The sequence below is a fragment of the Panicum virgatum genome, chromosome 3N (assembly GCF_016808335.1).
Source record: "Panicum virgatum strain AP13 chromosome 3N, P.virgatum_v5, whole genome shotgun sequence".
NCBI classification, from domain to species: Eukaryota; Viridiplantae; Streptophyta; class Magnoliopsida; order Poales; family Poaceae; genus Panicum; species Panicum virgatum.
The window spans coordinates 9,694,252-9,717,879 of NC_053147.1; the positions used below are offsets into that span (position 1 = coordinate 9,694,252).

Below are 23,628 nucleotides of genomic sequence, written 5' to 3' on the forward strand. Positions count from 1 at the left end.
CTCCAGAGCCCCACAGCGTACTTTCTACAGTAGTTATTCACTGTGCGCCCCTGATTCGGGGAGAAACGGCGACTTCTTCCCCCTCCCGTACATGTACTCCGCCCCTCCTTGTGTCTATAAAAGGGGGAGGCGGACTCTATCTTCTCCCTCATCCTCACTCGCTCGCTCATCCAATATCTCAACACACACACACACACCTGCTCCCCGAAGCACGATATTGGCACTTGCCTCAATCATCTAGCAGAGACTTGGGAGTTTTCCTCTCTCTCGCCTCGCTTGTACCCCCTACTATAGGCACCTCCGGTACAAGATAGTACAGTGTATTCGTACACCCCATTGCTGGACGTACGGCCCACGGCCGGAACCAGGATAAACCGGTGCGTTTCTGTGTTACCTCTTGCATCAACCATCCGGAGTGTGGGATCACGCAGCATCTTAATAGTTGGTGCCGAACCACCGGGTCTGGACGGCGACAAGCCTAACGTCGTTAATCTAGGATTAAGTTCCGATTGTAACGACGCTATATGTCTCGTCTTTTTTTTTTGACTAGGCAATGTCTCGTTTTTGCTGATATAAAAGAGGAACTAGCAAGTTGCGGCGCCAGCCGAAATACTGCAGGCGTGCAGGTGTGTAGAAGTGGGCTCCCAGTAATGTCGGGCCAAACTGGGCCTCGTTGATATACGCAAAACGAAGAAAAAAAAAGGCCCGTGAAGTAGCTAGCCCTCGGAGAGTGAGCCCGCCGCCGCCCGTGGATCCTATATATCTTTCAGAAGATTTTTTGTTAACCATCTTCTAATGTTTGAGATCCGTGTAAAATACAGAGTTGCATACGATGCACAGCAGCGGGGAGCAGTGTGCGCGAAGCGGGCGGAAGCGGAGCGGGGAGGCAGCCAGGTGTCGCAGCATGAGAGGAGGAATAGGTTGGAAAGCAAAACAAGTTCCTAACTCCAAATCACATTTTCTCTTAAATCGTAAATCCGATTTACATTCCATTTGAACTAAAATATTCTTTAGAATTAATGGAATAGAATAAGATCCAATATGTTATTTTTGTTATCTTATTTTAGAATTTCAACATTTTGAATAGGTCATTTCAACATACTTAGTATACTACTTCAACATTTGTTCTAAACATGTTGAATTGGTTTATCCGAAATGTAGGATTACTCTTTTCAGAATGTTGAATCAATTCAAAAAATGTTGAAGATGGTATTAAGAGACTTGGAAGAAACTAGAGAGAAGCAAAGCCCGTACTCATAAGCTCATGTTGAGCGTCAGTACTGACAGCTTGCTTCTCCCCTTCTGCAATCTGCATATTGTTCGTTGGACTCCTGCCCCTCCTGCTTGGCGCTGGCTGCATACAATTGGGTGATGTCGCTCCTGCAGCTGCGTGCTGGGCGTGCGGCGTGCACTCTAATCATGTGCTAATTGGCCCTTGGGCTTTAAAGATAACATCTTTATCTATCTTGTGGAACACATATAGGAAAGAGTAAAATGCACTGAGGGTCCTTAAACTAGTGAGGGTGTGTCAAGTAGGTCCACGAACTCCGAAAATGCAGATTCGGCCCCCTAATCTATTTAAGTGTGTCACTGGAGGTCCAAAACCCCTTTGACCGGGTCTGACTGCCTATGTGGACTGCCACGTCGGATCCAACGTGGCCGTTGGCCCACGCCCCTGCCCCCCGGCGGCTCCGCTCCCTCCCGGCACCGCCCCTGCCCCCCGGCGGCTCCGCTCCCCTCCCCTCCGCGGCGACGGGCGAGCGGGCGGCCGGCTCGCCCCCTTCTCCCCTTCATGCTCCGACTCGCCGGCTGGGTCCGCGCGAGGCGGGGTGGGCGGCCGGCGCTGCGGCGGCGCAGCCTCGATACAGAGCGCCACCACCTCCGCCCGAAGCGCCGCCACCTCGATCCGCGAAGGAGGAGCCGTCACCGCACCCGTGGTCCTCTCGCTCAGCCGTTGGTGCCATGCGGGGACCTGAGGGAGCAGGGGAGGGCCACGCCGCGCCGCCCATGGCCGCCGGGAGGAGGCGCCGCGCTCGACCACGACCGCCGCGCCCCGTGCCGTGCGGGCCTCCACCGTGCCCCGCCGCCGCGCGGGCCTCCGCCTTCGCCGCTCTGCCCCGCAGTGCGCAGGTCGCCCCTGCTCCTGCGCGCACTGCCTTTGCGTCGCGTAGCTGGAGCTCCCCTGCTCCACCACGCGCACCTCCGCCTCCGCCGTGCAGCTCGAGCAGCTCGCGGGCGTGACCTTGGCGCCCCAGCGGCGCGCGCTCTCGGCCATGGCGGCCGTGACCTCGCTCTCGGACTGCGTGAGGAAGAGGTGGTTCGCCGTGCGGCCCCCACTCACGGCCGCCGATCGGGAGCTCCGCCGGGCCAGCACGCGCGAGCTCCGCCACGGCCGACGCGAGGACCCGAGGAGGAGCTTGGGAGGGAGGAGAGAGGCGGCGAGGAGGAGGGAGGCGTGGAGGGATAAGGCGAGGAGCGGAGGGGAGGTGGTTCGCCGCCGTGGCCGCTCGCCGGCCGCGCCGCGGCCGCCGGTCCGCCCAGCCGCGGCCGCTGCATGGAGGGGACAGGGGATCCGCCGTAGCCGGCCGAGGAGAGGGAGGAGGGGCGAGCTCGGCGTGGCGAGGAGGGAGGAGGGACGGCGGCGCTCACGGGCGGCGTCGCCGCCGTCCAGGTGGGTCGGGGCTTGGGCACCAGAGGAAAGGGAGGAAAGAGGGGGGGGGGGGCGACATTTCACGGGTGTAGCTCCTCTGCCTCCGCGCCAGCGTGGGCCAACGGCCACGTTGGATCCGACGTGGCAGTCCACGTAGGCAGTCAGACCCGGTCAAAAGGGTTTTGGACCTCCAGTGACACACTTAAATAGATTAGGAGGCCGAATCTGCATTTTCAGAGTTCGTGGAACTATTTGACACACCCTCACTAGTTTAAGGACCCCCAGTGCATTTTACTCTATAGGAAACTCCGCCGCCGCCTCCTAATAAAGCCCTAACTCCCCGTGAACATGTTTCTAAAAAGAACTCCCTGTGAACAACGTGTCGCCGGTATAAAAAAAAACGTGCCGCCAGTAAATACGGGGAAAGCGAAGAAGGCTGTTTAGATCCAAAAAAAGTGGTAAAAAAAGTCGCATCGGATACTGTAGTATATTGTAGCATTTTTCGTTTGTTTGTGATAAATATTGTCTTATCATAGTCTAACTAGGCTCAAAAGATTCGTCTCGCAACGTCCATCAAAACTATGCAATTATTTTTTTTATTTACCTACATTTAGTACTCCATATATGAGGCAAAAAATTTGATGTAATAAATGAATAGTGAAATTTGAAGAGAGAGATTTTGCAACTAAACACAGCGAAGGAGAAGGGAGCGCCGGACGTCCTCGCGAGGTCCGGCGATGACTCCGACGGTGGTGCCGGCGAGGACCTCTCGAAGACCCATATCAAACAAGCAGTACGTGCGCTGCTTCGAGGGCAACAAGCGCCCTGAGGGTGAGGCGATGTTGCAGCGGCTCGAGGAGCGGGACCTGCTCCCCGCCTCAGACGACGACGCCATCGCCTCGCGCCGCGTGTTGAGCAAGGATGTGATCGTTGGGGTCCATAAAAAAAAGAAGGGACTGCGGAATGCCCCAGTTCAGAACTAGATGATGATAAGCCGATGAATGAACAAGAGGGAATAACTGTCAAGAGAAAGTCCACCAGGAGTGGACGAAGGAAGCGCCGGGATGGAGATCTGAAGATGTCCACTAAAAGGAAAATAGCAACTCCGCTATACAAACGTTGGCCGGACAAATCCAAACCGGTGCGGCAAATCACCTTCTCCTGCACTTGAAGTCGCCGCCAAGATGCAGGCCAAAGCCGAAGGAGAAAACAAAGGAAATAGACAGCCCTGCACCGAACAGACCACCGCCATGCGGGACCCAATGCCGTAGTGCCGCTGCAACAGTACCCACCGTCTGACAGAGTGGAACCACCGAATCCGGACCTCTCGCTGGCTGCCTCGCAGACAATGCCGCGAAAACACGACGCGCGGGATAATAAATTGTGAAGTGTGAACCAATATAATTTTACCGTCAAGTTCGCTGGTACTGTTATGATCTGCTGTGTTTTTTTTTTGTTTTTCTGGTTTATTTAACAATTGATGAGCAGTGGACACTGACTGAGGCTGTGTCCTCTTGAAGAGAAAAGCATGGTTGCAGAATGTTCCATTTTCTTCGTTTGTGTGGTGATGCTTGAGGCCTTGAGTTGCAAAAGAGCAAAAGCCTGATTAGTAAGTTGTGCTACACTGCTACGGCAGATCAGACTCGGAGCAACTGTGGTAGATGCCTCATCAGCGGGATAGTTGCAATGCATCAACGACCGCAATAACTTCAACTAATTTTGAGTTCAGGACATCCACCTTTACCGGGCGTCGCATCACAACACTTGCGAACACAGCGACTGTAATTTCCTAGCTGCTATGTTCGTGCCGCACTCACTATTGTTGGCACTTCTTCTCAGATGCTTATGCTGCTTTGTGCAGTTTTTACCTTTCTTTTCCATTTTAAATTGCAACCCTGTTTTGTAAACTGCCGCATCTTCCTTTTGATGCAACGGCAGAGCATCTGTCATTTACTGCTCAATGCAATTCGTGTGAGGGAACTGGAGAAATGTCTTATATTTCAAACAAAATTTGGCCGATTCCATGTAACGTAACTGTAGATCCAACCTTTGTTTTTCTATAGTCATTCGTTAAGATCAACTTGAAAAATAGAATGAAAATGAACGGAAGGAGTTTAAGAGTGTGACATGTGTATCTTTCTTCAGTTAGGTATAGCCATACCGTCATCAGATCTCTCTCTTTCTAGCCCGAATGAGAGATGCGTGGTCCCCGCTCCGCAGCTACCCCCACCTCAGCGGCCTCCTCGCCCGCTGCGGCCGCGCCGGGGACCTCCGCCTCGGCACCGCGCTCCACGCCGTCGTCGCCAAGAACCCCGCCCACTTCCACCTCCACCCTAGCCGCGCCGACCTCCGGTACGTGCTCGGCGCATGGAACTCCCTCGTCGCCATGTACGCCCGCTGCGGCCGCTGCGGGGACGCCGCCAGGGTGTTCGACGAAATGCGCGTCCGGGACTCCGTGTCCTGGAACTCGCTCCTCGCCGCCGCCTCCAACTCCGCCTCGGAAGCGCTCGCTCTGCTCAGGCGGATGCTGCGTGCGGCCCCGGGCGCCGGTGCGTGCGACCACGCCACTCTCACCACCGTCCTATCTGCGTGTGCGGGCGCCGCGTCGCTTGCAGTTGCAGCTGTGCATGGGCTGGCGGTGTCGTCCGGGCTCCATGCGGGGGTGTCTGTGGGGAACGCGCTGGTGACCGCCTACTTCGAGTGCGGCTCCCCTGCCTTGGCGCGGTGGGTGTTTGGCGCGATGGCGGAGAGGAACGTCATCACGTGGACGGCGATGGTCTCCGGGATGGCCCGGGCGGAGAGGTACAGGGAGAGTCTCTCTCTGTTCCGGCAGATGAGGCTTGCGGTGGACGCCAATAGTGCTACATACTTGAGCTCCCTGTTGGCTTGTGCTGGATCTCTTGCAGCCAGAGAAGGGCAGCAGATTCATGGGCTTGTTGTCAAGGCAGGGTTTGAGACTGACCTTCATGTCGAGAGTGGGCTCATGGACGTGTACTCCAAATGCGGGTTGATGGAGGATGCCCTGAGGGTGTTCCGCTCTTGTCAGGACCCTGATGAAGTTTTCTTGACTGTGATTCTTGCTGGATATGCTCAAAATGGGCTGGAGGAGAAGGCATTCGAATTGTTTGTTGAGATGGTCGGCGCGGGAGTTGTCGTTGATGCAAACATGGTTTCTTCAGTTCTGGGGGCCTTTGGTGTTTCTGCACCATTTGCTCTTGGGAAGCAGATCCACGCATTGATCATCAAGAAATGCTTCGAAGGGAACACCTATGTCTGCAATGGTCTGATAAATATGTATTCCAAATGCGGTGAACTACAGGAGTCTATCAAAGTGTTTGGTGGAATGCCAAGTAAGAATACAATTTCATGGAACTCTATCATTGCAGCCTTTTCCCGGCATGGCCATGGTTCCGAGGTTTTTCGGTTGTTTGAGTCCATGAAAGTGGATGGTGCCAAGCCCACTGATGTTACATTCTTATCAATACTCCATGGATGCAGCCATGTTGGATCAGCCAAGAAGGGCCTCGAGTTACTGAATTCCATGTCATCACAATACGGAATTCATCCAAGAGTGGAGCATTATGCTTGTGTTGTTGACATGCTTGGCCGAGCCGGTCTGTTATACGATGCGAAAGCATTCATAGAAGATGGACCCTTCAAGGACAACACTCTTCTTTGGCAGGCCTTAATGGGAGCTTGTAGCTTTCACAAGAACTCAGAGGTTGGGAAATATGCCGCAGAGAAGTTGCTTCTCTTTGACCCTGACTGCACTGCTGCTTATGTCTTGTTATCAAACATCTACTCATCTGAGGGCAGATGGGATGACAGAGCCAGAATCATGAAGAGGATGAGAGAAATGGGCTTGAGGAAGGATACTGGCCAGAGCTGTATTGAGCTCCACAAGGAGGTCCGATCTTTTGTTGCCAGGAAAACGTCTCACCATGATTCTGCTGGTGTCAATAATGTGCTGCAGCGGTTATCTACAACCTCCAGTGATCAAGATGATCTGGTTGAGAGCAATGCTTCATGAAATGTGTGCATTTCAGTCCCCGTTACTTTGTGTGCATATCTGATTTGCGATGGGCATCATACATGATTGTCAGTACTTCATGGATTGTTTACTCACATCTGACCTGAAATTTGTACATAATACATTCTGTTTTGCTTCACTATTGGGTGTATCAGTCCATGTCTGAGAAAAATACAAGTGCAAATGAACTGTGTTCGCAATAGATTGAAATGTTGAAGTACAAAGGTGAACTAAGTGATATAACAATTCAGGATTTCAGGTAGGAGTGTTCTCTCCTGTAGTCCTGTTGCAATTTAAAAGGTGGCATTAAGGACCTGTGGAAAATTAGACCAAAAGGAATATCACCCCTTATCAATTCTGCATGAACAGGAGTGTAAGAAGCTCACTTGTCGAACTCCCCAACCCATTAGGCCGTAAAGCCTAGTAGCCCACCGCTAACCCATCTTTGTTTCTGCATGAACCTGATATCTGTAGTAGAATGAAGAAAGCACTGCTGCCATGCACTTCACTGTCATATCGGGAGATGGACAAGCAGACGGATGTGGAACATGGACATTGATTGTTGCCCTGCACTCCATCCGCAGCCCGTTTGAACTAACCTAACCCGTTTGAATAATGACACAGTCATTTTTAGTAGAATATGGAATTAGAGCAACAAAAATGCGGTAAGATGGATGTAACTGTCTCTTGGGACAAGAATGGCAGTACACTACGCATGAGCAGAATCAACGTGCAAGTAGGAACAGACACGGGTACTAAACTACTAATGCCATCAATCAAGCTAGATAACAGAGCTCCAGACTAAAGTAGATCGCATGAACACCAGGAATTCATTCACATTCATCATCGGAATCCAGAGCACGATGGATACATGAGACAAACTCAAGGGCAACCAGAGTTTCTTCTCCAACAAAATCTCCAACCTGGGTTATATAAACCAACACAATCACGGCCCCAATAACTCCTCCCCATAGCTGCACATTTCTTAACAAACAGACAGGGAGACGGCACAGACCACTAATACCAAGTCCAACTGAAATAGGTCTGTCATTTCTTAATGAACAGTATGAAGTGATACATAAATCAGCACAATATAACTATATGAACAGTACGAAGCTTCTGCCAACCTTATTTTAACAAACTAAATACAACACTTCAAGATGGAATAATATTTACTACTAGAGCAACAGCAGACAGAATTTGAGAACAATTTACCAACCTAGAAAACAAATACAGGATACATACAAGGCAGAAACTTGTAAGCACAACTAGAGCAGTTGAGCAGTGATAATTTCTAAGACTTCATTCCGGATAATCAAGTTCCTTCCTTTTCCACCATTGACTCTGCCAAACTCCTCACCACACGCTGGAGCTTGGTGTCAAAAGAAGCCTATTCCTGCATCAAACTCAAAAAGTTCAGTTGCACCAAGATGCTACACCTAACAAACTAACCATTGAGGTTTTGGAGTACAACACTATCATATTCTCTCTCTATAGAAGTTAAAGTATCAATCTCTTTTAAGTAGCTTATATGTAGTAACACTATGAATGGTACACTTGGTTAACATTGTTGTGTATATGCAGATTATTACTCAGAGTTGTGTGAGGTACCCACCACAGACTAGTTCCCCGCCTTGTCTTGTTGTGTATATGCAGATTATTACTCAGAGTTGTGCGAGGTACCCACCACAGACTAGTTCCCCGCCTTGTCCTGCTGATTCAAGAAAGAAGGCGGCCATGCGATCGTGTAAGGATAGATCAGTGCCTCCGCGCAATCCTCATTGGGCAACATCTTGAGCCTCATGGTTTCAAGATCAATGGAGAATAGATGATTCCACTGCCGCAAGAACAGAACGCCAGCAGCCACTCCGATGACATCCAGCTCGTGCTGGTACGAATCCACCGAAGGATTGATCATCTCCGTCGGCACCTTGTGGAACCTCACCGACTTCTCCACCCGCCTCCACGCTATCCCACCGTCACCGTCCACCGTGCCAGCCCACAGCTCAATGCGGAAGCCCCTCATGGTGACCAGATGGAGCACATTGACATCCTCCTCTTCCCCCCTGTCAACAGCATCGAAGCTGAGCTCCCGCAAGTCAGGCGGGAGGTCCAGGACCGAGAACTCCATGGACGCCGTGCTGAAGGCCACCATGCGCTCCCCGCCGTCGAGTCTCCAGTAAAGCGAACGGTTTGCCTGCATCGCACGGGAACCGGCGGCGAGATCGGTCTGGCACTCGACGCCGGCGACGTCGGCCCAGGCGAGCTCGCCGGAGGACAGGAACAGCGCACGCAGCTCGCCTGAGGCGGTGTCCCGCGAGACGCAGACCACGCGGAACTCCGAGGAGTCGCCGTGGTCGGTGAAGAGGCCGTAACCAACGGCGCGCCCGGCGGGGGGCGTCGGGAGGGAGACGCACCGGCGGGAGACCGGGTCCGCGACGGCGAGCTCCTGGGACCCCTTGTTCTTGAGGAGGACGCGGCCATTCCGGCAGTCCAGGTGCTCCCACGTGGCGGGGCCCCGGCCCAGCCAGCCGCCGCCCGGGAGGAAGGACAGGGCGAAGTCGCCGCCGCAGCCGTTGGCAGCCGAAGCCGCGGACGAGGATGATGATGATGATGATGATGATGATGATAATGGGGGAGAGATGGGGAGGCGGTTGGGGATGAGGATGACGCATCCGAGGAGGTGCGGGCAGGAGGACGGGTGGCGGCGGCGGAAGCGGCGGAGAAACGGCGCGCTGCGTGCGGCGCAGAGGAAGGGCTTGCAGGCGGCGGCGGCGCGGAGGAGGTCGGCAGTGAATAGTGATATTTTGACGGCTAATTACGGTGTGAAACAAAACCAATTTACAAAACCAACTTCAGAACCCCACACCAGTGACCCTAAAAATCTAATGAAGACTTTGACCGCGCGAGTAGATGATGGTTATTGTAGCATCACTGTAGCAAATCATCAATTAATTATCGTTATTAGATTCGTCGCGAAAAATTATACTCATCCCTAAAAAAATTTTACAAATAGATTTCATTTGATCTTTTATGCGGAGATTTAAAGAGACACGCTAAAATCCTAGCGCGCTAACCAAAGGAGGCCTAGGTCACCCCCATACAAAGGGGCTTTTGTATTTTCCACTAACAAAAAATACTTATTTTTTAAATCTAATCTAATAAATCTAAATGAGAAAGAGAAAGAGCCATAGCCCAGTCAGTTTTAGCACAAATGGAAAAGGAGCCCCTCATAGCCCCCAGATTGGAAAAAGTCCATTTTACAGTCTTCAACTATTGCGCTCGTTCAATTTTCAATCTCGATGTACAAAACCAGAATATGGGTAAAATTTAAATTTCATTGAATTTTGGGGCATCAAAACATGCTACAAAATTTGCTAAATTCGAAACCCAAGGTTCATTTTGAACGTAGTTTGTCACGTTAATTTCATTTCACTCATGTTCCATGGAAATTTTTCAAAATTTGTTAAAATAATCAAGTTTGGCGCAAAATTGGCCTTTAAGAACAAACTTACAATGTCGCTGTGGAACATCAGTCAAATAAAATTAACATGGTAAACTAAATTTAAAATGAACCTTAGGTTTAAAGTTTGATAAATTTTGGAGCACTTTTTTATGCCCTAAAAATTCAATAAATTCTAAATTTTACCCATATCCAAATATTTGTATTTCAAAAATTTTTGAGTTCCAACTAAAAATAATTGTCAAAATAGGTTCCCTATCACCTACTCTACCTCTCTAAAAAATTTAATAATTTTTAGACCCATTTAATATTTTTCCCTTGCTATTAAATTTGGAGATAGAGAAAAAAAGGAAAAATCGCTCTGACGTCAGCGTAAACCGCCCTGAAAACCGGAGAAGGGTGAAAAACAAACGATTTTGATATTTGGAGGTTGCATGATTTCTGATTTTGTACATCGGGGTTGAAAATCGAAACGAGCGCAATAGTTGAAGGTTGTAAAATGAACTTTTTCCTTTATTAGTCCGGGCCAAGCCTTCTTGCATTCGCCCATCCGGTCCAGCCCAATACCCAAGAAGCCCACCAAACCCCAACAATGTCGGACGATCTGGGCCGTCGGTCCGTCAGATCACACCGACGGACAGAGAGACGAGAGGGAGAAATGAGTGCGGCGGCGGGCGGGCTGCGTCGCCTCCTGGCGGCGGCGGCGACGGCGGGGGCCACGGAGGCGCGGGCGGCCATCTTCGGCCACGCGCTGAACCCGACGGGGAAGCGCGCGGCCACGAAGCTGCTGCGGAAGAAGATGGTCGGCGACCAGGTCGCGCAGTGGTACCCCTACGACATCAAGCGCGACGACCCGCTCGTCATGGCGCGCGAGGAGAAGGAGTAAGCAACCGCCTCCATCCTCCCTCCTCCACCGCTGCGTGTTCGTAGTAGTTGGCACGCTTGCTTGCTCACTTTGCTAGTTTGCTTGTGCCCGCCATGCGTTCGCTGAGAGAGTTGTCTCGGTGATGCTCGGGGTGTGTTTGTTGGTATGCCTGACCGACACCAAATCTTTGAGTTCACAAGATCTTGTGTAGTGTTACTAGTTACTGATCGTTGGAACTAGGCGTTCAGGATTCCCAGCTCCAATTGGAGAGGTGTTCCTTGGCATGGGAATGCAGTGCTTTGACTGCATTCACTGCGGATGCTTATGTTCGCGGGAGCTAGTATTTCTAGCACGTCTCTTCAACAGTCATGTCTGTTTTCGATGTTGATCTGATGCATACTTGAGGGAAAGACTGTGTTATGTTTAGTAGAATGGTTGTACATATTCACTTCTTGCAGTAATCATGCACCTGCTAGTGCATTTGTTGTTATTAGGATAAATCATAAATTTTCGCTACACTAGGGCCTGTTTGGATAGGGAGGATTTGGACCCAGTTATCTAGGATTTAATTAAGGCTGAACTAAATAAAAAATTTCTAGAGAAACCTTCCGTTCCAACCACTCCAGGGATTTGGTAATGTTTGCACTGGTTCATGTACTTAATTTTGTAGTGCTCAGTTATGTAACCATGATCCCAGAAATAACTGACTAATTCCATGATGGGTTTTGTTGGGAATTAGGGTTTGAATATCCGGTTTATTTTGTACTAATTACAGGAAAATTGGTCTCGGATTGGTTACACACTTGCTTAGTGGTTGTATCATTTGACAAGAATATATATTAACTAATGTGATAGCTCTGAGTGTTCTGACTCGTTTTACATCTTCAGAAAGCCAGAGGAATCTTCAATGTTATTGTATCTAGTATCTTATTTCTGGTTCCTGCATTTTGGGTGCAATAGGAATCTTGTGATATTACAAGTAAATTAAATAGAAATCCTATGCTGGTGACTGATGTTTCTGCCTGGAGAAATAAACTTCATGGGAGCTGTCAGCCCACAAGCTAAAGCATTGTCGCGATTGCCATGAATCAAGTATGATACTTGTATCAGTGCATCCATCCTGAACGTCGTATTGTTTTATGTCTTTGCTTCTTCCTTAGCTGCCTCTTGTTTCTCTTCGGGACACATCACAAGTTAACCATAACCGAAATGCTCACATTACTTATTGTTTCCCTGAAAGATCATACTATGAGTATTTATCTTATTGGCACATGTCCCTTTTCCGCAGGCGTCTCTCCAAGCTGGAAATGTTAAAACGTCGTGGCAAGGGTCCGCCCAAGAAGGGCCAGGGCAGGCGTGCGGTCAAGAGAAGCAAATAATCGCCAAACTGATGCTCAGTTCTATTTCGGGCGTTTGCCTTGTTTGAATGCTGTAACGTTTCTTGGGTGACACATAGATGAAGAAACCCTCATTGTTAATTATTTGCTTAATCTAGTCTACGACTGATTTTCAATCGAACTTCTTTCCATGTTTGAAGAATGATGTGCTTCCAATTGAATTCATGATGCAAAACACTTGAGTGGCATTTGCCGCTTTGTTGTGTTTCTTAGGTTCATAAAATTTTGGCAAAATAGGCGTCTTAGTCCTTCAACTTTACTCCAAGGGTCAAGTTCATCCCTCAACTTTTAAAAAGACCAATTTAGTCCCTCAACTATTATATTTAGGTCAAATTCATCCTTATATTAATGTGATGCTCCATAATACCATGAGACTAATGCGAAAATTCCTCTTTACCCTTTGCTATTTCCTCTCCTTCATAATTTGCATGCTGAGCAGTGCTACGGAAAGTTGATCAACATGTACGTGATGTTCTTATATGATGAAGATTACACTAAGTATGAAAGGGCACTTTAATAAATACGAGACACAACAAGCTAGGAGAAACAACAATAGACCTATTATGTCGCATCATTAGTTAATTACAACAATGCAATAATGGATTGAGTACGAGAATAATGAGCCAAGGGTAAAAAATGACTTTTCACATCAATCTCATTTAATAGGAAGAGCCACATCATCACAAGGACAAGTTTGATCTAAAAATAAAAGTTGAAGGACTAGATTGGCCAATTTGAAATTTGAGGGACCAACTTGACCTTCAGAGTAAAGTTGAGGGACTAAGATGCCTATTTTGCCTAAAAATTTCAGGATGAACGAGATGTCTTTCGGCCAAGAGGAGAAAAAGAAAACCCTGAAAACATGAACGAAAGATGCTCAAAGCATTGTACAACTCGGAGACTAGGGAACTTCTTGCATCTGCATGCACGTGACGTGGAAAAAAAAAGTCACTTTGAATTGAGCGAACAGGCACACCCAACCGAGCAAGCAATTCCATTCCAAAGCTGCAGCGGCCGGTCGGCTCGACGGCGTCTAGAACTCGCCGCGGACGGCATCAGCGCAACTGCCACCATCGAACACGACGGGGGTGCGCGCCGCTGCCGCTCCCGTCGCGCTTACGAGGCACCGGGAAGCTCAGCGAGCACGCGAAGTCGCTCTCCTCGCCGTCCTGCGCGGCGCGCACAGCGACCTTGACGCTGATCCACCCCTGGGCGCGCTCCCGCGCCAGCGCCGCGGCCACCGAGCGCGCGCGCCGGCCGGGCGTCACGCGCTGCACGCCGGCCCAAGCCACCGGCAGCGTGGCGCCTCCCCCGCCGCCGTGGCGCTGCGTGAACTCCAGCAACGCCACGGCGGCGCCGAGCTCCTGCCCGGCGTAGAACGGCGCGGCCCTGACCCCCGTGTACCGGGGCACGTACAAGCCCGGCGGGCCGTCGAACTGGAGCACGGCGGAGAGGTTGTACGCGAGGGCAGAAGCCGCGGCGTCGAAGGACATGAGACGGAGCTCGGCGGACACGACGCGGGGAACGACGTGGTGCGGCCGGAGGAGCAGCCGCGGGATGAGGGACGGCGCGAGGACGAGCACCGCCAGGAACACGACCACAGGCGCGAGGCAGGCAGCGGCCGCGGCCGCGGTGGCAGCCGCGCACTGCTGTCGCCGCTGGCTCGCCGGCGACCGCAGCTCCGCGGACATGGCTCTCAAGGTGGGAGTGCACGTGGAGGATTGTGTCAGTGTGCGAGACCAGAGTCCAGTTCAGGTTGTTCACTTAGGAAGCTTCACCCTGGATTCTTTCTTTGCTCCTTGAAAGGATACACCACCACCATTGCAAAAGGAAAAGGGAAATCAAGCAATGCATAATAATCTTGTTGCAGTATAGATTAACCAGGTGGAAAGCATGGCATCTCGATGACTCCATGATTAGCCCCTTTTGCTTTCACAGATCAATCAGCACTAGCATAAAATATATAATTTGAAAGGAAGGATTACGAGATATTTTGATCAAAATTTATTTTTTTTACATGACGATATACCAAGCAAAAGGCAATAAACATGGAAGGAATATCAGGAGGGCTCTAGGCCCTCTGACGGCACAAAATCGGCACTACAGCCTCACTCCATCTTTCGTATTCACTAAATTTGTTCGCTAAGCTTCAGATCCAGTTGGACTCCCATGATTGCTGAGGTCGTCATTCAGAGCTCTCCTGCTCGCGTCCCACAGCTTAGACTCAATTCCCAGCTTCCTCAGCTCGTGGAGTCCTCTCTCAACTTCGTACATGATTGCAGAGGGGGAAAGGAGAATCAGAAGTATTTTCGTTTGCATCAAAAATTTAAATTTAGGGTGTGGTGTCCTGTATAAACTTTCATACATGATTGCTGGGGAAAAAGAAATCAATAACTATTTTATTGCGACTCCAAATTTAGAAAAACATTAGACAGGGAGAACGTGTATGCAACTAACATCATTGATCCTTTCAAAAAAAAAACCTAACATCATTGATCCACTTGTAACATAGTTTTATTAGCGCAGGTTTCACTAGTGCAAAGAATGAAATTAATCTAGTACCTTCTATGACGTCGGTCGTAGTAATTGGGTGTTTGCTTTGTTCTATCCAAAACTGTAGCCGCTCATCAGCTATATCTTCTATGTCGTGATTTTTGGCCCTCCTCCAATAATAGGTCAACCATGCCTGTAGCGTATTTGTCAGTTCTTCGATGCAACACTTACTGGAAGCCAAACAGGAGGGCAACAACACATGAAGCTGACCGGAAAATAAGAAGCAAAGTTATGAGGTGTTTGGCATATCCCTTTATTAACTTATTAGTCAACTTTTTTAAAGGATTAACTTAGTCAACTTTGTTAAGAGCATAATGGACACTTATATGAATTAGGAGATTGGTTTTGTGATTGTATGTTAACTTCCAGTGATGCTATCCTTAAACTTGCCCTGCAGTGTCATTGAAGTCCATAAATTCTAAACATGCACATGAGGTTCCCTAAACTTGTTGAGTGTGACTAGAAAGACACCTCTCTCCCTCTTAGCCATCGGTACCACATAGACAAACACGTGCTTAATAGAGACATCTGGACCTTGAGTGGCAGTACATTTACGAGTTTAGGGATCTGGAATTCTGGATGAAACCATGGAACAAGTTTAGGGTTTTAGTAGGCATTAGGGACTGGTAGTGCATTTCACTCTTTATTATTTAACAAAGGAACAAAAAAAAAATATATTAATGCTGACCAGCTCGAAAATTTGAGCAACATAAAATACTGGTGATGTATTGTCTTTTACCTGCTTGAAGAGTACATCTTCTCGTTCTTCTGCACTTAACTCTAGGACCAGGACATGTTGGGCAATAATTAGGGACGATAGTTGATATCTTGTTCTTCAAAGTTCATGGATGTAAAAATAAATACTGATAGAATAACCAACCTAATGACTCGGAAGGGCTCCGACCCTCAGAAGCTTGACCTGTTATTGGAAGCTCAATTATTATCTAAAGGTGAGAACTACTCGCTGAACGACATTAAATCATACAATAACACTTATTTTCTGAAGTACAGATTGATTATGCATGATAGTTCCTGCAATACTTGAGGGTGTGAACCAAATTTTGAACTACGTAATACTTGAGGGTGTGAATCAAATTTTGAACTATGTATCTCCAGTGCAGTCATATTCTGATAAATATTTTTACTAGTGTAACATATATGTTTGTAGGCCTCTCCATTATCATGTCGTAGAACCGCTGAGAAAAGGACTGAAAGCCTTTAAAACTCTCTATAAACCCATCGTCATGCCCCCTAAACAACACCCTCTTCTGTAATAAACTTATGCCATAACTCAATCCTTGTTTCCTCAAATTACCCCTAACAACAAAATCACTTAGAATTAATTTCCTTACTCCCCAATGAATCTCTCATTTCGAGGATATATATAAACTTCAAATATATTTTCTCACTCCAATAAATCTACAATGTACATTCAAACAAATTCTTCATCTGCTGGGAATTGGAATGATTCTGAGCAGGCTCAGTTATACTAAGAAAGGTTGCTGAGTTAACTATATTGTTCTTGATGTTGTATGAGTTGTCAGTTCCCATTGCAAATCCAGTTACAAGAGAACAGCACTCAACATTTTTGCAAATTATGCTATATGCCAAACATGCAAACACTACCGTCACAATATCACATCACCGAGTCTAAGATCTTTTTCTCTATAATCTGGTTATTGTGAATAAGAGATTGTTGCTTTTATGTGTTAATCTTTATCAATGCAAATAAGTGAATAACTAGTAATAATATCTACTGGCCGTCCAGGGAAATAGTATATATAAAATATTAGTAAGATGAAAGTATAAGAAATGAGTACATTTTGGAAAAGCCACCTGAGAGAGGTTTGATATGCCGATTTTCTGCCAAAGCAAGCATGACTGCATCCTCTACCTTCAAAGGGAGTATCGAATTATTATCACTGCACTTTGAATAGATGCAGAAATATAGTAGTGCCATTTTTGTGAGAGTATGCAAAAGCTAATGCAATCGCATATATGTTGCGTTTACTACATACTTTACAGAGATGCACTAGTTACTCTATCAAGGCAGTAGGGTTCTGAAGTTTAGAAGTTGTATTATCTACTTATCCATATCACCTGAAGTGACACAACAACAAAAATCAAAATATTCTGAACAATTAACTAGAATAGAGATATTTGAGGGGTGGCAGACAATAGCTTTAACATTCTAGGAAATTATGTACATCAATTAATACACCCGAAGATGATGAAACATGACCAGGAGCAGAGCATGCTGTTGAAACTTGAAAGTAATATAGGTTGGCACACAAAATTATACAAGTATTGAGAAGAACCTTGAGTGAAGCTAATTCACGCAGCCCTTTCTCAACTGAAAGCATACTCTCAATGTTGCCATCGCTAGATATATCATTTGCATCAGACATTTTGCTTCTGCTCTCCATCTCGGAATTATCTGCCACCACATGAACTGTGAGGGTGCTACAGCTATGTGACAAAGGCCGTGTATGTAGTCTGATACACTTGAAAAGTAAGCCTTCATCATTCATGATCATTCTAAAGGCAGTAAAACTAATAAATAAGCTCTTAAGATGAGATTTTATATACATAAGAAATAAGCTCCTACAGGGAAAAGAAACCGCATCATTTGCGAGCTGCAAAGAAACGGCGTCAAAGCAGTAATAGTCCTATTTTGCAGCCAGAAGATGAGAATAGATAGTCAAATGAGTAACTCTATTGAAGTCACATCCAAATTTCTGGCATGCAGAAATTGGCCACGTTGCTTCACTTCATTAAATCCAAGTCGTCATGTAAAAAAAGAATCCTACTGAAGGTGTTGCAGTGTTATTTGTCATATCGTGTCATGGTCTGTGGGGTTCTGGATCTCGCTGCCATGTTTCACAATAGAAACATAGTACTTGCATATTAAGTGTAACATAGTATTTTTGTATCAACAGTTTCATAGTGCAACAGATCAAAACGTGAAGAAAAAATATAGCTTTTGAAAGGGATATCACCTGATAAAGTTCCGTCTCTTGCTTTTTGCCCAATTGATAGGACTGCTTCAAGTGCAAGTGGTGCAAATGAGGACCAATATTCTTGTTTTTCTTCAGCAATATCAGAATGTATACCTAATGAGGAGAATTCACCATTAGCCAAAACCAGCCATTATAACAAATTAAATATTACATATATGTTAAGACAATCGTCTGCTTGCACGTGGATGATGCACTTTTTTTTTTCTCATGGAACATATCTAATTTGAGTTGGCATTAATCTTGTTTGTAGCGGAAAGATTGTACAAATTTATCATAAGAACAAAAGAGAGATTACAAGTATTAATTTTCATGAAAGATTGGATAAGTATAGTGCTTAAATAGCAAATTAAGTCAAGCAGTAGTGCAAAAATGTGTGGTGTGAACCAAAGACAAACGGATAGAAAATTATGCATCCTAGCCCATTAACTATGGTTGTGCCAGCAGCTACAAAATACAGTGGTGGTCATTTGCTGTTTGAAGATTGTGTGAATTCAGGGGAAAAAATTGAGACAATATTTATAATTTAGATCACAGGGACTACCCCCTCGTTGCAAAGGAGTATAAACAGTGCAAAGGTGATCTTGGTACCATGTTTAGAACATAATGTCCAGTAGCGGGCCAGCCAACATCTCTTTAGCACCACCTCCTCCTGATTAAGGATTTTCATGAACAATTGTAATGATAAAGCCACAGACAAAAAGTGCTAATGTTATGACTATGTAACCAAACATACACACCATATCTTCCTGTGACAGGATCATTCTGTTGGCTGTTGCCTGAAGAGATCTCAGTTCTGATCTAGCACTTTTTACTCCCCGAGACACAGATGTAACCATATTATTAGCAGCCTGGCCAACAGTGTAAATAAAATTTTATTGTTGCAAAACATGACACCAGAAAATTCATTCAGCAATAGATAACCAGATTCAAGGAAGGATCCAATCCACCTTTGCTTCAGACTTAAGGGTTGCAATCTCATCACAGCTTGCACTGCTAGACCTTCGTGAAGCAATTCTCATAGCAATCTAAGAGCAAAAAACGGCATCAAGCTCAAACAGAACAGTGAGCAAAAATTGATCACAAATATCTTCAGACTGCATGCAGTAATAATCAAAAGTTAACTAGAACAAAAGCAAACTTCTCTCTCTATTATTCCTCAAAACTTCAAGCAGATGAAGCTTTCAAAAAAAAACTTCAAGCAGATGAAGCTTTCTATGGAAACACACCTTTCTTTGTTCTAGTGCTGCATCCTTCCTGTGAGCCAAGTTGAAAATATGGTTTAAAATATGCAGGCATTGATAATAAGTACTATATTTTACTAAATAACATACCTGTTAATCACAATTGTCTCTGTTTCTACTGCATCATCAATATCAGAAGCCTAACATTCAGAAACAAATATTGGTAAATACAAACATGAAAATAACAGAATATGAGTACCATTAAATGCATATACTTTGATGCAAAGGGCTTCCAAAGAAAGAAATAAGCCAACAAAGCTGCAGATCTTGTCTCTTGCTCAATGAGACAGAATGGAACTCCGTTTTGGTGCTGTTGTATACTGTTAGTCCTACTGAACAGCAACCAAAATCCCTCATTTACAGTTGAAGCATCAGAGTGTTTTACTGTTACTTCATTGGTAGAAGAGATTAAGCTTAAGGAATATAATATGTAATTTCTTAGTGGCTTATGGGCAAAATATGCTAAAGGAGTTTTTTTTTTCACAGTACTTGGAAATATGCCAGAGTTATAACTAGGGAGGTACCGCAATTTGGTACTTGAGGTACCAATTTTCGGTACCTCACAAGTTATGAGTAGTGGACCTCTCCTAGGATGGTAAAGAAACTCATGCAGAAATGACAGTTCTGGGCTTTTGCTCTTGTTTAATGTTTTATTCTTGCGTTATATTGAAAAAAAAAAGAGCAAAACAAGTATGTGGGTTTCAGAAAAAAATCCATCTAATGAAATCAATCTCTACTTAGTTAGAAATGCGAATGGTAAGAGACCCCAGAGCAAATCTTCGCATATAATCCAAACAGAATATACTAGCAAAGATGAAGCCTTCAAGTTAAAAACTAAAAAAAGCAGTTATGATTCAACCAACAACAATGAAAAGAAAAAAAAATTAATCATGATTTATCATGGAAAAGACCTCTCTCTCCATGTGCATGGATTTGGCATCTCCATCCTCAGACCTTTCCTCTGCAAGGTGAAGCTGGGAAGATGCAAGTAAGATAAAACGAGGTTGGTTGCTTCCAACATGTAGAGTACAAAAGCAAAATAAAACCATCATATCTCACTTTGTCATACATGCTTTCATTTTCCACCTGAAGTGTGTTAATCTGCAACAGCATTCCAGATTAAAACAAATCTTTATGCCAATCGTTGACAGTTGACAGTGTCCATAACATTGGTTGGACAAGGATCGTAGCATGGAGGAGAGAAAACTCATATTGCAAGTTAACCTCACAAGTGGTAATCATAATGTTATGCAGATCATAGCATTAAGATTTTATATAAAAAATACATTCAGGAAAGAATTACCTCATCATGAAGAGAAGAAGATGTACGGCGAGCTCTCATTGAACTTCCAAGATCAACTGATCTCCTAAGAATGATGTAGTCTATATTACTTACCAGTGATCATCGAGAAACAAGAATTGAAAGGCAATGGATATTAAATGGTTCTTTTGAAGAAAAAAAACAAATACTTGCCTATCTCAACTAATACTGTTAAAATAATTCTGAAAGGAATGCCAAAAAAATAACCATGACTTAAGTTTCTAATAATTTTTTCTTGAGTCAAGTGTAATTCAATCAATGAGCATCATTCAATAATGTGGCATGTCAGTTGCAATGGTTTCTGCTGATCGTTTTAGACTAATTCTGTCTCAGAAAACCCCAGGTTTTGACTCAGTTATCCAAGAATGACCATTCCTATTTCAGCATTGCTCAATTGATTTAGTTCAAGATAAATTATGTTGTTGCATTTAAATCCACCATCTGGTTGCATGAACCTTCTGGTAAGTTCCAGAAGCAGTGCATGTAAGCAGAATCAAGTATTGTGACGTATATTCTGAAGAATCATTGTAAGTTGGTAACAGTCCAAGAAAAAGGTCCATGGTAAAATTACACCAAACTTTGAGATTTAGCAACAAATTACTTTCATTAATGAATTTTGCTGTTTCACATTATAAGTAACAACTAAATGAAGAATCAGCACACTAACTCTATCCTTTGGTATTTAGCACGAATTCTGTGTCTGGGAAACTATCACATGCTACATAGATAGTCCTTGGAAGATAAGTTGTGGCCTCAAAGCAAACTAGCAACTAAACAGCATGAGAAAGCTAATCAACTGCATCTGGCAGACACTTGAAAAACCCAGGCATTCTGAAATATTGAATTAAATTTAGCAGAATTCTCGTGTGTGATTGGAGAACTCCATACAGGGCTACATCGCAATTGTTCACTCCAAAATGCATTGAAATATTGGAAATCTTTCATGCATGCTACGCAACAATCAGTACTTGAGAGCGTGTACCTCTGCTCCCTTCGGTTCGGCATGGGCGATTCTGACCCTGCCCCCGCCCCTGCCCCGCTTGTCGCGGGCCGCTTGATCGATGGTATCATGGGGACGGACTTCCCAGCCGTGTAACGGTTGGTCAGCGACGGCGGCCTGCCCACCTGCGTCTGATCCGCAAGGTACCGGCCTATCTAAAATGCACGGAATTGCACGCCACCACTTAGCACCATCACACAGGCCATGATGAGAGATTAGCATTGCAAACCATACAACACAATCACATTCAAAGCCAAATGCCACCGGATCGACATGCAAGGTGGCACCGAGATGGGCATGTATGTAATTAAGGGGGAGCGGCGATTACCGAGGGCGAAGGGGATCGGGTGGAGGTGCGGCGCGGGGTGGCGGAGAGCTCGATGGGTGGCCCGGAGAGCTCGTAGTCGTCGTCGTCGTCGCTGCCGCTGCCTCCGTCACCGCCCGCGCCGCCGCCCATGACCCGTGCGAGGCGCTGCGCGGCGGCGCGCGCGGCGCTGTTTTGCGCGCGGGCGCCGGCGCCGGCGCCGACCCCCGCGCGTCGTCCGGCGGTGGACGCGGCCCCGACGCCGCTGAGCGAACCGGCCCGCGCGTGGCGATGGACCGGGGACGAGTCCTTCGGGGACCCGCCGGGCGACGTCTGCGCGCTGCCGCCGGCGGCCGGGCTCGCCGGCCGCGCGTAGAGGCCCCGCCGCGACGCGTACCCCAGCCCGCCGCCGCCCGGGCTCGCCGGCCGCGACAAGCGATCCATCGGAGAGGATTCGGGAAGGGCTCGCGATAGGATTCGGTGGGGAGGAGGAGGTGGAGGAGGGAGAGATGAGCGGGCGGTTCGCTGGTTCGTCCTCTCCGAAGGCGGGGGCGTAACGGTCTCGTCTCCCGAGACTCAAAATGGTTGTGGTCAGGGGGGCAGGGGATCTTCTGCGGCGTGTGTGCACCTGCGGCCATTTTTGTGTGCGTTTCGAACCTTTGTTTATTTTATTTACCCTTACAATTTTGTCTCTCAAAAAGACTTGTCCCTCCCAGAAAGTTTTTACTTGTCATGTGTCAACCAAAGTTGTGTTCACTCGAGTTCTGTAGAGACATCGAATATGCCCGTTCATTTACTTAATTTTTTTTAGAACTTAATGTGCTTATCCTCTACTTTCACATTAATTTTCTTAGAACTTTAGAATAACTCATTTTCATAGGATATATATTTACCCCAAAAATGTCAAATAAGGAAAAACAATATCTTCAATACATCGAACATTCTCAATAGAGGAGTTCTTGCTTCAAGCCCTCCCATTCAGGAGTGGAGTGGGTGTAACAGCGCAAATTTCAAATATAAATAAAATTAAGATAAATAAATAAATCAATGTTTGATTTGGTTTTTATTTGGCTCTTCTCATACTTTATGCATTAATAACCATCCTTGAACATGTTTAAAAATGTTGCTAAAAGATGAGTGATAAAATAAATTCTCAAACTTTTACATAAAATATTAAAGCACTATACTAATTTTTGGTGAGCTCCTCAAGGTTTTTGGGAATAATTTAAATTTGAGTTTGAACTCTTGGTTTGAAAGTGAAAAGAAACAAAAGAGCTCACCTCAGCTTGGGCCGAGGTCAGCCCAGCCGGCCCGGCTTCCTCCTTCCGCCTCCCTCTTTTCTTTTCCCCGCGCTGGGCCGGCCCGACAGCCGCCGCGGCCCACCTCAGCCCAGCAGCCCGGCCGCTTCCTCCTCCCCCGAGTCGCTGACGCACCGGGCCCGCACGTCAGCGGCGTCGTCTTCCTCCTCTCCGCGCCGCGCGTCGCTGCAGCCGCGCCGCCCGCGTGCGCCAGCGCCCGGCGCTGTTCCTCCACGCCTCGCCACCCCGGGCACAGCGCAGCACAGCACCTCCACCGCGGCACCGTCTTGGACCTCTCCCTTCCTGTGCGCGGCGGGACGCGCCCGATTCCCTCCCGTCCAGCAGCGCCGCCCGGACCAAGGACGCACGCTGGACATGAGAGCATTCGAGGCTGCAAGCTGCACCATCCCTTTCTCTCTCTCTGTCGGTAGGCAAGCTAGCAGCAGTTGCCTGCACATCCGTCTCTCCTCCTTCGCTCAAGCACAG

The 23,628-nt window shown here is 46.9% G+C and overlaps 4 protein-coding genes across 12 annotated transcripts; 2 read left to right on the plus strand and 2 right to left on the minus strand.

Moving 5' to 3' along the window:
* The first annotated feature begins 4,802 nt into the window (after window positions 1-4,802).
* LOC120664239 (pentatricopeptide repeat-containing protein At3g05340-like) lies at window positions 4,803-6,824 on the plus strand. The gene has a single exon (XM_039943353.1). It carries the CDS (start codon window positions 4,842-4,844, stop codon window positions 6,678-6,680), a length of 1,839 nt encoding a protein of 612 aa, XP_039799287.1. The 5' UTR covers window positions 4,803-4,841; the 3' UTR covers window positions 6,681-6,824.
* Window positions 6,825-7,698: 874 nt separating this feature from the next.
* On the minus strand, window positions 7,699-10,333 carry LOC120667521. Its single transcript, XM_039947582.1, has 3 exons — window positions 10,330-10,333; window positions 8,296-9,494; window positions 7,699-8,076 (listed from the first exon to the last, which is right to left on the minus strand). The coding sequence occupies exons 1-2, from the start codon at window positions 10,331-10,333 to the stop codon at window positions 8,374-8,376; spliced, it is 1,125 nt and encodes a 374-aa protein (XP_039803516.1). The 3' UTR covers window positions 7,699-8,076; window positions 8,296-8,373.
* A 399-nt stretch (window positions 10,334-10,732) lies between these two features.
* LOC120664242 lies at window positions 10,733-12,593 on the plus strand. Its single transcript, XM_039943359.1, has 2 exons — window positions 10,733-11,025; window positions 12,297-12,593. The coding sequence occupies exons 1-2, from the start codon at window positions 10,736-10,738 to the stop codon at window positions 12,385-12,387; spliced, it is 381 nt and encodes a 126-aa protein (XP_039799293.1). The 5' UTR covers window positions 10,733-10,735; the 3' UTR covers window positions 12,388-12,593.
* A 1,762-nt stretch (window positions 12,594-14,355) lies between these two features.
* LOC120664240 (coiled-coil domain-containing protein SCD2-like) lies at window positions 14,356-23,617 on the minus strand. 9 transcript variants are annotated; one of them, XM_039943354.1, is made up of 18 exons: window positions 23,125-23,616; window positions 21,869-22,472; window positions 21,523-21,695; window positions 20,523-20,586; window positions 20,279-20,320; window positions 20,131-20,193; window positions 19,310-19,359; window positions 19,205-19,232; window positions 18,926-19,003; window positions 18,716-18,826; window positions 18,567-18,627; window positions 17,958-18,071; window positions 17,277-17,395; window positions 16,795-16,852; window positions 15,839-15,877; window positions 15,698-15,738; window positions 14,968-15,163; window positions 14,356-14,669 (listed from the first exon to the last, which is right to left on the minus strand). In XM_039943354.1, exons 2-18 carry the CDS (start codon window positions 22,286-22,288, stop codon window positions 14,548-14,550), a joined length of 1,779 nt encoding a protein of 592 aa, XP_039799288.1. In that variant the 5' UTR covers window positions 22,289-22,472; window positions 23,125-23,616; the 3' UTR covers window positions 14,356-14,547. The 9 variants fall into 9 exon arrangements, 5 of the variants coding, with proteins under 5 accessions (XP_039799288.1, XP_039799292.1, XP_039799290.1 ...); XR_005670808.1 differs by having other exon boundaries at window positions 14,968-15,091; window positions 15,698-15,751; window positions 21,869-23,617; XR_005670809.1 differs by having other exon boundaries at window positions 14,968-15,091; window positions 16,779-16,852; window positions 21,869-23,617.
* Between the last annotated feature and the right edge of the window lie 11 nt (window positions 23,618-23,628).

What these genes read in the sequence shown, in the direction of transcription:
- LOC120664240 (XM_039943354.1), bottom strand. Translation starts at nt 22,288, where the DNA reads ATGGATCGCTTGTCGCGGCCGGCGAGCCCGGGCGGCGGCGGGCTGGGG. An exon ending in GAGCCCTTCCGAGTCATTAG is followed by an intron (nt 15,739 to 15,838) that starts GTTGGTTATTCT and finishes TCCTGGTCCTAG; the next exon opens with AGTTAAGTGCAGAAGAACGA. An exon ending in TACGACCGACGTCATAGAAG is followed by an intron (nt 14,670 to 14,967) that starts GTACTAGATTAA and finishes TCATGTACGAAG; the next exon opens with TTGAGAGAGGACTCCACGAG.
- LOC120664239 (XM_039943353.1), top strand. Translation starts at nt 4,842, where the DNA reads ATGAGAGATGCGTGGTCCCCGCTCCGCAGCTACCCCCACCTCAGCGGC.
- LOC120664242 (XM_039943359.1), top strand. Translation starts at nt 10,736, where the DNA reads ATGTCGGACGATCTGGGCCGTCGGTCCGTCAGATCACACCGACGGACA. An exon ending in ATGGCGCGCGAGGAGAAGGA is followed by an intron (nt 11,026 to 12,296) that starts GTAAGCAACCGC and finishes CCTTTTCCGCAG; the next exon opens with GCGTCTCTCCAAGCTGGAAA.